The sequence below is a fragment of the Zalophus californianus genome, chromosome 13, assembly GCF_009762305.2.
Source record: "Zalophus californianus isolate mZalCal1 chromosome 13, mZalCal1.pri.v2, whole genome shotgun sequence".
NCBI lineage: Eukaryota > Metazoa > Chordata > Mammalia > Carnivora > Otariidae > Zalophus > Zalophus californianus.
The window spans coordinates 7976504-7991791 of NC_045607.1; the positions used below are offsets into that span (position 1 = coordinate 7976504).

Here is a 15288-nt window from a genome sequence, read left to right on the forward strand (position 1 = left end):
TAAACACCTGCGTCAGTGCCTCCCCAGTCAGGAAACAGAACTGGCCAGGACTAATAGAAGTGCACTTGCCATACCCTCACTCCCCTCCCTCCAGAGAGAACCACTGTCCTGACTTGAATGAGATCACTTCTCTTCATGGTTTTAACACGTACACTGCATTTCACAACAACATAGCTTAGTTCTGCCTAGTTTTGAACTTTATATAAATGAAATCACACTGTAAATATTCTTTTGTATCTTGTTTCTTTTGCTCAACCTTATGTGTATCAGATCAGATCTACCCATGTGCTTGTGAATAGCCAGAGTTCGTTCATTTTCATTGTCTATGGTATTCTATGGGACTATATTATGATTTATTTAAACAATGCTCCGTGAACATCCCTGCATGTACATTCTGGGCACACATGCCTGAGATTGTCTAGGACACACGTCTAATGGTCTGGCTTGTAGGACACACACACCTTCAACTCTATCAGACACTGCCAGTGTTTTTCAAAGTAACCATACTAATGGACATTGTCATATAGGAGTTCCCATTTTTCTACATCCTATCTGTCACTTGGCATCAACAGAATTTAAATATTCCAATCTGATGAGTATGTATAGCAAGATCTCATTCTGGTTTTAACCAAGGGCAACGTTTCATGGATTTCTTGGCTATTTGGATCTCTTCTTTGTTAAGTGGCTGTTCAGGTCTTTTGTGCACTGTTTCTATTGGTGGCCTGCCTTCTTCCCCTTAATTTAATCTGCCTTTTGGCACCTTTACCAGATATTTAATGATCGTCTAGTACTATACTGGGTGGTAGGGATTTAGCGATAAACAAGAAAGCCTTGGGTCTCTCTCAAGAGACAGCCTTACCACCCCGGCTGTTGGAAGAATGTGAAGTCAAGTGAGATAATAACGAATAGGGAGGGGGAAAGCTCGCCACAAAGAGGAGGCCTGAGTTTCACTCAAGGGCGGAGAGAGAGCTGCACTCACTTGTTATCCCCTCGGTCATGATGTCTGTCATCTTACAGCAGGAAGACAGCATCCTCATGCTCAGCTGATCGACCACCAGCACCTGGAAGCAAAAAGAACAGCTTACGGCCTGCATGGGATTTGCTATGATTCTCTCATCAGCTTGCTGTGTCAGACTTCAAAAAGTGCCCCAGAAAAATAGAATATTAAGTTATAAATATTTCCTATGGGCCAGAAGTTTGCTAACATACATGCTAGATTTTCTCTCCCAAGCCACACCCAAACCTAACCTTCTAGGAGTTGAGTTTGTTCTTGCTGACTTAATTTTATAAGCTTACAAAATCAAAGTTTTTCCATGATGAAGAAAATGACTACTCATAAAAAAGGCAGGAAAAAAAAAAAAAAGAAAAAATCATCTACAGCACCCACACACTCAGAGAAAACCATACTGGAGATTATTTTTTCAGAGCATAAGTTTTTTTTTTTTTTTTTAACAAGAAGAATGAACACTCGTGCCACACATATGGCATGGAAGATGAGGACTTTGTTGCCAACACCATGAGGATGTACCAGCACATGTGTTGTCTGGGAGCATTCTCTACCTCAGTCCAGACTGGAAGAACAAGAACATGTCAGTCCTGGTCTAAAAGCTCCAGACCCGTGATTCTTCAGCTAACCACTCCGATCTCCATTCAGCCCACAGTGAAGAGAAGAAGCCATTAACTAAAACAAGGCTATTTCTCCTCCTCTTTAATGACATAAACCGAGGTAACAGGAGCTAGACACAGTGGGGACCAGAAAGCTCTAAGAACCAATTAATTTTCATTTTATGAGGCAATTTCCTCAAGATTAGTTTGAAATTCACAAGTCCCTGGGTGCCTGGGTGGCTCAGTTGGTCAAGCAACTGCCTTCGGCTCAGGTTTGGCCCAGGGTCCTGGGATCGAGCCCTGTATCGGGCTCCCTGCTCAGCCTGCTTCTCCCTCTCCCCCTGCTGCTCCCCCTTCTTGTGCCGAAAGGCAGGTTAAATCAAGGGGAAGAAGGCAGGCCACCAATAGAAAAAGAAAAATCTCCGTTAAAAAATAAAACTGACAAGTCCCCAGGGAGAAAGAGCAGGACACAGATAAAAGGAGGATGGACGTGCTGGCTAAAACAGAAGCACACGAGGCTGAAGCGGAGACCAAAACCCTTCTGTCCACGCAGCTCTGCTGTTCCTGGACCAAGTGGACTTGAAAATATGTGGGCTCTTGACTGTGGGACAACTTAGGGGCAAGAATGATTGGTACAAACCCTCCAATGACACATGGGGAAGTTCAAGTAAAACAGCGTGTTTTCCTGGCTCCAGACAACCAAGTGAATTTCTGAGTGGAGGACAGCACGCTTTCCCACTTGAATCACCCACTCTGGTAAGTGAGGACACAATCAATCTGACCGGCTTAAGGACTTGCTTCCAGCATGGCTCTCAATGTTCTATGAATAAACAAGCTTCCTTCTTTTGTCGTATATAGTCACAGATACATAGGGCTGGCCCAGACGAGGGCTTTCCAAACTGTTATGTGGGCTCCATGGAGATGCTTTCGGGTCACCAGAGGGACTTCCTTCTCTCTTGTAGCAAGCAGAATAATTTCACCTCCTTCCACTTCACAGAAGAGGTTCCAGACAACATTTTGTTTGAATAAAAGAGTTTCCACTGCTAAAGTGTCCTACCAGATGATCTTTAAGAGAAGCTTTATGACCAAGAGATTTCTTCACCAGGACTGCATAAAATGAAGCAGAATAGATTACCTTTTTTTTTTTTTTTTGGTACTCTCTGGACACAGCAAAAGTCTTGATTTCCTATTTATTCCAACTCTATTTTCTTATATTTTCACCATTCTTATATTTTCCACATGAACTCACCTGTTAAGGCCATTAATTGTGCTCTACTTACCTTCCACTCCCCCTTCTTCTTCACCTTCTTTATCACATCATGCATGATCTCTAAAAAAGGAGAGAGAAAAAAAGGAAGGAAGGAGGGAAGGAAGAAAGGGAGGAAGGGAAGGAGGGAGGAAAGTTTAATGCAATATTAACGACTTTCAACACCTGCTTATTATATTAGACTAGGTCATTTCCCCCCATAGGCTTTGTTTTCTCTGTCATGCAATTCAACCAATCTGCTTACTGATCCGTAATCAAATTACCACAAACTTTTCTATTTCCTTTATTCTTTTAAAAGAAAAAAAAAATTTTTTTAAGTAAGCTCAAGGCCCAATGTGGGGCTTGAACTCATGACCCTAAGATCAAGAATTGCATGCTCTACTGACTGAGCCAGCCAGGTGCCCCTCTTCCTGTTCCTTTAATTTGGTGGTTGTCAAACTTTTTGGTCTCAGGACTTCTTTACACTCTTAAAAATTGAGGACTCCAAAGAATGTTTGTTAAATGGGTAGATATCTATTGATATTTACCATACTGGAAATTAAACTAAGAGGGGTGCCAGGCTGGCTCAGTCAGTGGAGTGTGCAACTCTTCATCTCAGGGGTTGGGAGTTCAAGCCCCACGCTGGGTATAGAGTTTACTTAAAAATAAAATCTTAAGGGCACCTGGGTGGCTCAGATGGTTAAGCATCTGACTCATGATTTCGGCTCGGGTCAAGATCTCAGGGTCCTGGGTTCGAGCCCCATGTCAGGCTCTCCACTCAATGGGCAGTCTGCTTGTCTCCCTCTGCCCCTCCCCCTGCTCATGCTCTCTCTCTCTCTCTCTCTCAAATAAATCAATCTTTTTAAAAAATCTTTAAAAAATTAAACTGAGAAATTTTTTAAGTAATCATTAATTCACCTAAAATAACAAGAGGAGGGGTGCTTGGACGTTCAGTGGGTTAAGCGTCTGACTTTTGATCTCAGCTCAGGTCTTGAGCCTTGAGTCTTAAAAAAAAAAATAAATAACAAGAGGGGTGCCCAGGGATGCCTGGGTGGCTCAGTCTATTAAGTGTCCACCTTCAGCTCAGGTCATGATCCCAAGGTCCTGGGATCGAGTTCCTCATCTGGCTCCTTGCTCTGCAGGGAGCCTGCTTCTCCCTCTGCCTGCCACTCCCCCTGCTTGTGCTCTCTCTCTCTCTCTCTCTTTCTCTGACAAATAAATAAATAAAATCTTAAAAAAAAAAAAAGAGGGGTGCCTGGCTAGCTCAGTCGGTAGAGCATGCTGACTCTTGATCTCTGGGTCATGAGTTCTAGCCTCACATTGGGCATAGAGCTTACTTTATAAACAAATACATACATACATACATACAAGAAACTCATTATATGTTAACATAAATAGCATTTTAATGAAATGTAATTATATTTTCTACAACAAAACAATTTTTAGTAAGAATACTGGCTTTTTTAAAAAACATTTCTGCAACTCTCTTTGGCTTCATAAAAGACAGCTGGGTTCTCCTTCCTATCTGGTTCTGCAATCTGTTATGAATCATATAGCATCTAGAAAACTCTACTGTGCACTTTGTGAGAGAATAAGAATGAAGAAGGCAAATAATATCTTAGTCTTATTATAAAGACAGTTTTGCTCAGGGACTCCCCACGGGATCTCGGATTTTTGAGAACCACTGCCTTAAGTTAAGTGGGTAAGAGACTATGACAATACCTCAGGCCACATGAGCCCCCTCAAGCTCCAAAAACAGATGTGAAGGGCAGTTGTGATGATGTCTTTCTAACCCTGAGCACAGCTGTGGGATGCTCCCAATCCAAATCACCATTTTGTTAAGCCACAGTTCCTAGAAATTCCATACCACACACCGTCTACCATGAAGTTTTCACAGGAAATAAAACTTTTGCCACTCTTTCTAAATCTAGGTAATACAAAGGCCTGGAAGGACTCAAAGGTGAGCAGTTGCCACCAGCAAGTGTGTTTCAAACATTTAGGTCATTATCTAGAGCACATTTCTGAATTCTGCTTTTGATCATGTTCAATAATCTGACATGTCATGAAAGTTTCTTAATATCTTTAAGAACTTGGGAACCTGGGTGGCTCAGTCAGTTAAACGTCTGCCTTCAGCTCAGGTCAGGATCCCAGGGTCCTGGGATCAAGTCCTGTCTCAGGCTCCCTGCAGAGCCTGCTTCTCCCTCTCCCTCTACCACTACCCCATGCTTGTGTGCTCTCTCTGTCAAATAAATAAATAAAGTCTTTTTAAAAAAATCTTTAAGAATTTTTTACATGATTATAAAAAAACCACACTGCAGTAAGCATAGAAAACAGAAAAAAAGTATAAAGAAGAAAATACCATGTACTACTTGTGTACATAAAAAAAAATCAAAGAAAAATCACCTGTAATCCTACCAACTTCAAGTACATAATTAACATTTTAGTTTATTTCCTGCTAGTTTTTTCCATGCAACTCTACATAGTTAAGATCATACTGTATATATAATTTTTATTATGTTTTTTCATGAATAAGCTCATTTTCCCCATGTTAATAAAAAATGCTTCCTGGTTTTAAATGCCGCATAATAGTCCCTAGTTTAGTCAACAATTTCCCCAATAGCCATTTAGATGACTTCCCATATTTCAGTGGTGAAAAATTGGGAACAAATACATCCAATGATAGGGCAGTGCTTAAGTCAATTAGGTTTTGTTCATATAATGGAATACAATGTACTCATTAGAAATAATGATATGGTAACATATCTATTCATTCATCCACTCTCTCATTCGATAACATTTGCTGAGTAACCACTGTTACTCCACTAGGCACCAGGAATGAAAACACAGAAGACATGGCACAGCTCCCACAGAGCTTACAGCCTGGTGAAGGGAGCAGACGTTGAATCAAGTGCAATCTCAGCTTCTCATAAGTGTTCTCCAAGGTCAATAAACAAAGGCTATGATAGAGAAAAAAAAAAAAGGTGTGGACAGCTACCCAAAAGGGAGGACCAGCCAAGGCCTCTCTGAGGAAGTGAACCTCATAATGAAGATGCCAGCTATGCAAAGGCTGGAAAGGAGAAGGAGTAGGCACAAAGGCTTGGGCTGGAAAAAGAGTTGGACATCTTCTTGGAACTGGAGATCACTATAAGCTTCGAGATTGAAGGCCAGATCATTTAGGGCCTTGATTTTATCTGAAGGGCACTGGAACACCACTGAAGGCAGGGATGTAATCTGATGTGCTGTAGAAGGGAGATTGGAGGGGATGAGAACAGAAGCAGGGTGTAGTGCTAGGAGGCCTTTGCAATCAGAAAAAAAAAAAATCAGCATGATTGGTGGCAGGGGTCATGGTGAGAAGTGGATGGATTTGAAACATATTTTGGAAGTAAAACCAACAGCGTTAGCCGCTGAATTGGATGTGGGGGCCTGGGGGATGGGGAAGAGACAGATAACTCCTGGGTTTTTGGCACAAGCAAAGAAATTGATGCAAAGACATTTGGAGATACATAGAGAAAAGATTTAAAGGAAGAACTGACTTGTAAGAGAATACCAAGAGGTTTTTTGTTTGTTTTTTTAATTAAAGATTGAGATGGCTGAGAGACATCTGAGGGGAGATGGAGAGCCGGTAGCTGGAAGTAGCTCTGGAGCTTGGAAGAGTGACCTCAGCTGGAGGTAAAAATTTGGACTTCAATCCTTCCTTCCTAGGTACTCCCATTCCAAAATTCTCAGGAGATATATTTGTCGTGGCTATTGTTAACAGCCAGTTCCAATGCTGCCCTACATTTTTCTAATCCAATACCGAAAAGGAAACAAGGATTAGAGCCCTATTTGCATTAAGAATCAAGTAGCTTGGGCTACTTCCCCACAAATAATCCCTGGCAATCACATTTCATCTCTCTTGTAAGTCCTCTTTGTGGAAAGAAACAAAGTCTTCTGAGGCCAGTCCAACCAGCAGTCTTATTTCTGCACACCAAACCGTGTGTATAAACAGCCAAAACGTCCATTCTACCACCCAGCTAGTCTATATAGATAGAACAGAAGACACCAGGGCAGCTTCAACTTCTCCATAATCACGAGGACCAAAGCCCTGGTGGACTTTGCTTCCCTCATGGACAAGGGGTAAACAAGAAGGTTCCTTCTCAGCCACAGGCTCTAGGTCCTGGGTGACTCCCAAACTCAACAAATCTTTCCCATGCCCTGAGAAAAATAGGTAGCTAAGATTATCTGGGACATCTTCACATGTACCCAATATACTAAGTGGAGTCCTAAAGGAAAGGCTCTAGGGATAGCTGCAAACCCGTCCCCTCTTGGGAAGCCTTTCACAGTGACGTGTGTCAGGACACCTAAGCCCATGGCACACCAAAACGTCTGAAATAGCATGACTAATATTAGATGGGCTGGAAGTTTGGGAGAAATGTGAGCATCACTAAAGTCCTTAAAATCCCCCCTTAAGTGGGGGATTCAAATATGCTAATGCTCTGCCCGGGTCAGATGCACCAGGAGTCCCATGCCACCAGACAGGAAGAAGTTTTCTACAGGAAGAAGAAATCTACAGATTTAAGGGAGTCTAAACTCAGGCCACAAATGCCCTTCTCTTTACCAATTCAGAGTACAGGCAACTTCCAGAGTCGTTCTGGCTTAATAGTGGGGAGTTCTTCGGGTGCCTGGGTGGCTCAGATGGTTGGGCATCTGCCTTCAGCTTGGGTCATGATCCCAGGTTCCTGGGATCGAGCCCCGCATGGGGCTCCCTGCTCCTTGGGGAGCCTGCTTCTCCCTCTGCCTCTCTTCTGTCTCTCATGAATAAACAAATAAATAATCTTAAAAAAACAGTGGGGAGTTCTTCTAAAAGACACCCTCTTGAATATAAGGGTAGTTAAGAAAAGGTCACCCCCACCCCTCATGATTAAAAAAAAAAAATCATGGGAAGCGCTAAAGTTAGACCAAGGAAAATCCAGGTTTAGGCATTTGCTGACTATGTGAACTTGGGCAAGTTTAAAATGTTTTAAGCTTGGGGCGCCTGGGTGGCTCAGTCGGTAAAGCAGCTGCCTTTGGCTCAGGTCATGATCCCGAGGTCCTGGTATGGAGCCCCACATCGGGCTCCCTGCTCAGTGGGGAGTCTGCTTCTCCCTCTCCCTTTGCTTCTGCCCCTGCTCATGCTCTTTCTCTTTCTCAAATAAATAAAATCTTAAAAAAAAAAATAAAATGTTTTAAGCTTCAGTTTTCTTATCTGCAAAATTATAATGGCCTGTTATAAAGATTAATAAAATACAATGTTTAGTTGGTGCCTGGCATTCCACAAAAGGCACCTATTGTGATGTCACTATAAAATATGTTATTCATACAGACAAGGAATTACCTCCTTATGAAAATTATGACACATCGCTTCCACCAGTCAAGATTTTTAATAAAATGTAAAAACCTATTAAGAAGAAATACATATTCAAAATACAGTTTTTAAATAATCACAAGAGGACGCCTGGGTGGCTCAGTTGGTTAAGCAACTGCCTTTAGGCCAGGTCATGATCCTGGAGTCCCAGGATCAAGTCCCGCATCGGGCTCCCTGCTCAGCAGGCAGTCTGCTTCTCCCTCTGACCCTCCCCCCTCTCATGTGCTCTCTCTCTCTCTCTCAAATAATAAAATCTTTAAAAAAATTTTAAAAATATTTAAATAAACAAATAAATAATAAATAATCACAAGAATATTAGATAACAATCTCTACAGGTATTTCACCTAAAACCTCAAAGCTTCTCTGACCCCCCAACACACATGTAATACGTTTTTGGAATAACAGCACGAATGTGTCAATGTGTACAATATAAATCTTAAATGTAAATATAAAATTGAACAGAAGATTCCTTCTACCCCTTCTGAGGAGACAGACCTTTGTTTATCTAGGAAGGGATGCATTAAAACGGAAGCACAGGTGGGGGCCCAACACAGACACACAGGACTATATTTTTAAATTGCTATTACTTAACATTCTGCAAATTCGCTTAGACAAGAAAACAAAATGACGTATAAAATTGGTAAGGAGGACGCAGAATATCTGCCTGCAGCAATCATGGGAATCACATTAGAACCCTTATGAAGGTGGCAGATACAAAATAAACACAAAACAACCAGCAGGATGTTTACGGGGCAACCAGAACCAGATTTCAGGAAGACAGCTCCGCTGCTTACCACGGCATACTGGGCTGGGACTGCACCCCTCTCGATTCTACCCGCCACTGGCAATTCTGCTTTTGAGCAACAAGAAGTCTATTCCTCTTTCCCTGGCAGCACTTCAAATACCTGAAGATGGCAACCACGTCTCTGTTTTGCTCTGGGCTGGAAAGTCTCCTTGCTAAACAACGGTACCTCCCAGGTGGAATGAGTTTAGAGCTAAACAACACATGAGGAAATGGTTCAAATACTTGAAAACAAGACTTCCAAGTCCTGTCAAGATCTTCCCTTAGAGTGGCGCCTGGGTGGCTCAGTTGGTTAAGCGGCTGCTTTCAGCTCAGGTCATTATCCCAAGGGCCTGGGATCGAGCCCCTGCATTGGGCTCCCTGCTCAGTGAAGGGTCCAATTCTCCCTTTCTCTCTCCCTCTGACTCTCCCCCTGCTTGTGCTCGCCCGCGCACGTCTCTCTCTCAAATAAATACAATCTTTCAAAAAAAAAAAAAAAAGGATCTTCCCTTAGAAATACCTATTTATACAGACTATTGGTAACCTAGCTACAAATTATTTACCATTTTGCCTTTACATAGTTCTTCATAATACAGAAGTAGCACATTTTTGTTGAAAAATTCAAATAGATGTATAAATACAAAATGAAATTTTCCTCCTTACTCCCACTCTTCAGGGGAAACCACCACAAACAAGTCTAGTGGGCACCCTTACAGGTCCTCTTCTATGCATATACAAGTGTATATGGGAATATAGGCACATACACTCATGGCTCCTTGGCTGAGGCCTGGGGAGGTTAAGTAACTCTCCATGATTCTCCCTTCTTTGGTGCTGAAGAACCCTTACGTTGGAAAGAACCTTAGAGACCATTTAAAACCAGAGTCTAGGTCCCTCATTTTGGGATTGAAATACCCCTCGCAAAACAGAGCCTTCTGGAGTAGGCAAGGCCACTAAATGGTCACTCTAGAGTGAGCAGAAATGGGTCTCTGGATCCCCATACAAATGTTCTTCCCACTACACATACTGTTTCTTGGGCTCTAGCATGGACTGGACTCTGAAATTGAAGCTGGGTGTGCTTTTCTGTTTCATTTCAATGATCACCTTGACACAGTAAAGCTAAGTGATTCAGATGGGTTTTGGAGCCAGATCCTCCACTTACCAGCTGTGACCTTGGGCAAGTTATTAAATCTGTGTCAGTCTTCCCATCTATAAAATGGGAATGACCACACAGGCCCCATAGAGTTATTGTGGGGATTAAATAAGTTCATGTGTGTAAAGCACTTAGTTCAGTACTTAACACTGTTGGTTATCACCATCAATATCATCATCTATTTCAAATGGTATTTGACCTCCCTAGGATGGAAGAAGCCAAAAATTTACGATTGGTTTCTTATTTTTTTTAAAAGATTTCATTTATTTATTTGAGAGAGAGAGAGATAGTGAGAATAGGAACACAAGCAGGGCCAGTGGGAGAAGGAGAAGCAGGCTTCCTGCCAAGCAGGGAGCCCAATGCAGGACTCGATCCCAGGACCGTGGGATCATGACCTGAGCCGAAGGCAGACGCTTAACGACTGAGCCACCCAGTCGCCCCCCAACTGGTTTCTTATTGTTTCTCCATGGAGTTTGTGACGTCTCCTGTTTTCCAGTTTGTTTCTCTGCATACAAATTCTTTCATCCACTCAACAATGATGACTTAATTGAACACCTATATGTTAGACCTCCTTCCCAACATTGCAAAGACCACAGTGAACAAGCTAAACAAGATTCCTGCTCTTAAGGTGCTTACACCTGATATGGAGGGCAGAGACAGTCAATAAACACTAGGAAGTAAACAAGATCATTCTAGAGAGTGACATGTGCTCAAAGGAAATTACAAAGGTTAATCAACAAGAATGTGACAGGGGTTTGGGAGAAGGTCCTCTCAGGAGGTGACAGGAGGACCGACACTGTCATTCTGGGGGCAAGAGTTTTCCAGGCATAGGAAGAGCAGGTGCAAAATCCTCAAGTCAGGATCAAGAGTAGTACAGTCCAGGAATAAAGACAAAGCAATTATGGGGAGACCCAGCAAGCTCAGTGAGGGAAAGAAAGGTTCAGGATGCGCTCTGAGAGGTTGCCCCAGAGTCTCACATTGTCTTTAAAGCAGTAACTCCTTACTAGGGACTCCACAAGTCATACATAGTATTCTGCTCCTGGAATACTAAGCCTCATTCATTCACGTTCAAACATGACAACTCCCTCCCATCCCTGTACCTTCAACTGCCACCCTGTCGCTGGCATCTGGCATAAAATAATGATCTAGCAAATGCCTGTAGAATGAATGAACCCCCGGGTGGCATAACTGAGCAGTGCTTGCTGGGAGTGAAATGAGCGGTTCTGTTCATAGTGTATCTCAGGACCGAGTAAGGTGACTCCACCCAGTAGCTCACTGCAACCACCTACACACCCCCTCCCAGGGACGCCACTCTCCTGACACCCCCCAATTTTCAGAACTCCCAGTTCAAAGATGACTGCCAGAAAAAAAAAAGTCTCAGGGACTCTTTCACAGGGACTGCTGGGGAGAGAGAACTCTTCATTCTTGAGGAACATGACAGGTACACTATGGTTATTCTGGCTAGCCCCAAGTTTGCAAGCCGGAAAGATCTAGAAATGTTCTTCTCTTAACTCTCCTCACTCAAATGCAGTGAGGAGTGTGGGTATTATGTGAATATACAAATACAAATGCTCAAATCCAAAGTTTCTGCCATCTTAGCATTTCTCTATTAATTTTTTTAACCAGTGTCTGAGATATCACAACCTAACCTAAATACTTCCAAAAACTCATATTAAAGAAAAAGCTTAATCAGGGGCACCTGGGTGGCTCAGCTGGTTAAGCATCAGCCTTTGGCTCAGGTCATGATCCCAGCGTTCTGGGATCGATCCCCGCATCAGGCTCCCTGCTCAGCGGGTAGCCTGCTTCTCCCTTTCCCTGTGCCCCTCTCCCTGCTTGTGCTTGTGCTCTCTCTTTCTCTGTCAAATAAGTAAAAATAATAAGAAAAAGCTCAATCAATAATTCAGTCTTAATTTTTTAAAAGTGCCCACAATAGTAGTAGCATCTAACATTTATTGAAGAGTTACTATGTGGAATACCTTGTCCTATACATTTTACATGAATCATCTCACTGTGACCCTCCAAGATTAAGTATTATAATCACTCCCATTTGGACGCCTGGGTGGCTCAGTCATTAAGTGTCTGCCTTCGGCTCAGGTCATGATCCCAGGGTCCTGGGATCGAGTCCCACATTGGGCTCCTTGCTCAGTGAGGAGCCTGCTTCTCCCTCTCCCTCTGCTGCTCCCCCTGCTTGTGCTCTCTCTCTCTCTCTCTGACAAATAAATAAATAAAAATCTTTAAAAAAAATCACTCCCATTTTTATTTTTATTTTTAAATATTTTATTTATCTGAGAGAAAGAGACATAGCGAGAGAGAGCACGAGCGCGGAGGAAAGGGAGAAGCAGGCTCCTATTTAGCAGGGAACCTAATGTGGGGCTCGATCCCCGGACCCCGGGATCATGACCTGAGCCAAAGGCAGATGCTTCACCGACTGAGCCACCCAGGTGCCCCTAACCACTCAGCGGGGAGTCTGCTTCTTCCTGTCCCTCTGCTCCTCCCCCTGCTCGTGCACACTCTCTCTGTCTGAAATAAATAAATAGAATCTTAAAATATATACACACACACACACACACACACACACACACACACACACACACACACACACACACACACACACACACATATAGTCATCAGAGAAGGGCACCTGGATGGTGCAGTTGGTTGGGTGACCGACTCTTGGTTTCTGCTCAGGTCGTGATCTCAGAGTCTTGAGACTGAGCCCCACATCAGGCTCCGCGCTCAGCGTGCACTGTGCTTGGAGTGTCTCTCTCCCTCTCCCTCTGCTCTTCCCCCTGCTTGCATGTGCACGCTCCCTCCCTCTCTCTCTCTCTCAAATAAATAAATCTTTAAAAAAAAAGTCATCAGAGAGTTTTAGATGAAAGTTTCAAACTCAAAAAACAAATGCCATTTTGGTTATTATGAAATTGTTCCAGTGTCTTAATCTAAAGACAGGTACCCTGGCTCACTCCTGTAAAACATCAGTTACCTAAAATTATACTTTATTATAATTTTGTATCTGAACTGTACTTTGTGAAAGTGAGAGACCAAAATAGAAATCATAAATTGTCAGCCACAGGGCAAGGACAAGGTACCGCTCCCTGTAATTGTTCAGTGACAACTGCCTAACCTGGGAATGTTCTTGTTTAGGTTTACTTTTTGGGTGGTGGGGAGTGGGAGGGAAGGGAAAGGCTGATTGTTGGAGTTGTCACAAGCTTTAGAACATTCAGAGACTGGTGAACAATGACTTGATTACATTGCCCTTGTAAGCACACCCACGGATTACATAAGACTCAAATGCCCAAAGTTATGACATCCAACACTTGGGCTGCTGAGAGCATGATAAATAAATGCCTGATGTCCGAGAGACCAAATCCTAACCTCAGGCCCATGAAGATGCCAGATGGAGTTACAGGGAGGACTATTTACTGTCTCTTTTACAGGAGAGTCTCATTTCCCATCTAATTTTCCCCACTCTGCTTCCTAAAGTTTAGAGCCAAAAAGTTAAGGAGCTACTCTCTAAAGCAAAGCCTCACAGACCCTGGAATTTTGATTAGTAGAAAGGAAATCCCAAAGTGAGGACAAAACGAGATTAGAAATAGGAGTTCCTGGTAGCACTTTAGATGCAGTCTAAAAAAGCGACAGCTCCAAAGAAGAAATTTTCTTCTTCCTAAGGTTGCTTTCCACATAATATCCCTTGGATTAAAGGAGCTGTGAAATCACCAAATACACACAAATAGAAAAATCAATTAAAAATGGAAACTTAGGGGGCGCCTGGGTGGCTCAGTCGCTAAGCGTCTGCCTTCGGCTCAGGTCATGATCCCAGGGTCCTGGGATCGAGCCCCGCATTGGGCTCCCTGCTCCATGGGAAGCCTGCTTCTCCCTCTCCCACTCCCCCTGCTTGTGTTCCCTCTCTCGCTGTGTCTCTCTCTGTCAAATAAATAAATAAAATCTTAAAAAATAAATAAATAACATAAAAATAAAAAAGGAAACTAAAACAATTTCTATCTTCTTAAGGGGCGCCTGGGTGGCTCAGTCGTTACGCGTCTGCTTTTGGCTCAGGTCATGATCCCAGAATCCTGGGATCAAGCCCCCCATTGGGCTCCCTGCTCAGTAGGAAGCCTGCTTTTCCCTCTCCCACTTCCCCTGCTTGTGTCCACTCTCTCGCTGTGTCTCTGTCAAATAAATAAATAAAATCTTAAAAAAAATCAACAGCTTATAGTAGTAAATATTATTTAGTTATATTAATGTTTTGCACAAAAGACCAAAGACACAAAATGGTGAAATGGAGATAATTATTCTAGGACAGACAGCACTACTATTATCTCATAAGCATTGTTGAATAAGACATTTTTAAAAGGACTCAAGACTCAGTTGGTTAAGCGACTGCCTTTGGTTCAGGTCATGATCCTGGAGTCCCGGGATCGAGTCCCACATCGGGCTCCCTGCTCGGCGGGGAGTCTGCTTCTCCCTCTGACCCTCTTTCCTCTCGTGCTCTCTGTCTCTCATTCTCTCTCTCTCAAATAAATAAAATAAAATCTTAAAAAAAAAGAATGAGGGCCATTTTTATACAAGATAGTGATACTATCATGCAGTTATTTGGGAAGCATTTTGCATTGGCTAAAGAAAAAGAAGGAAAGAAAGAGAAAGAAAGAGGGGGAGAGGGAGAGAGAAAGAGAGAGAAAAAGAAAGAAAGAAAGAAAGAAAGAAAGAAAGAAAGAAAGAAAGAAAGAAAGAAAGAAAGAAAGAAAGAAAGAAAGAAAAGAAAAGAAAAGAAAGAAAGAAAACACACTGCCCATATACATCACCAACAGCAGCAGACCTCATCTGTTAATGTCCCATTTGGTTTGCCAGCCTGTATCTGTTTTTCTGCAAAATGCTTGTCCTCAGGGCACCTGGGTGGCACAGTCAGTTAAGCGTCCAACTCTTGGTTTTGGCTCAGGTCCTGATCTCAGGGTCATGAGATTGAGCCCCACGTCAGACTCCATGCTGAGCATGGAGTCTGCTGAAATTTCTTTCCCTCTACCCCTCCCTGCCTCTCTCTCTTTAATAAATAAATCAATCTTAAAACAAACAAAAAAACAGCTTGTCCTCCTCTTAGTACAGACTATGATGCCTGCAGTAATTCC

General features: G+C 42.8%; 1 protein-coding gene across 4 annotated transcripts in view; it reads right to left on the reverse strand.

Annotated features, from left to right (window-relative positions):
* Positions 1-15288, reverse strand: part of STXBP1 (syntaxin binding protein 1) — a 69956-nt gene that overhangs the window by 33744 nt on the left and 20924 nt on the right. For all 4 annotated transcript variants that reach the window (XM_035723599.1, XM_027615357.2, XM_035723600.1 and 1 more), the window contains exons 2-3: positions 2886-2935; positions 980-1061 (exon numbers count right to left, since the gene is read on the reverse strand). In XM_035723599.1, coding sequence (XP_035579492.1) covers positions 980-1061; positions 2886-2935 — 132 coding nt within the window. The remainder of the gene's footprint in view (positions 1-979; positions 1062-2885; positions 2936-15288) is intronic.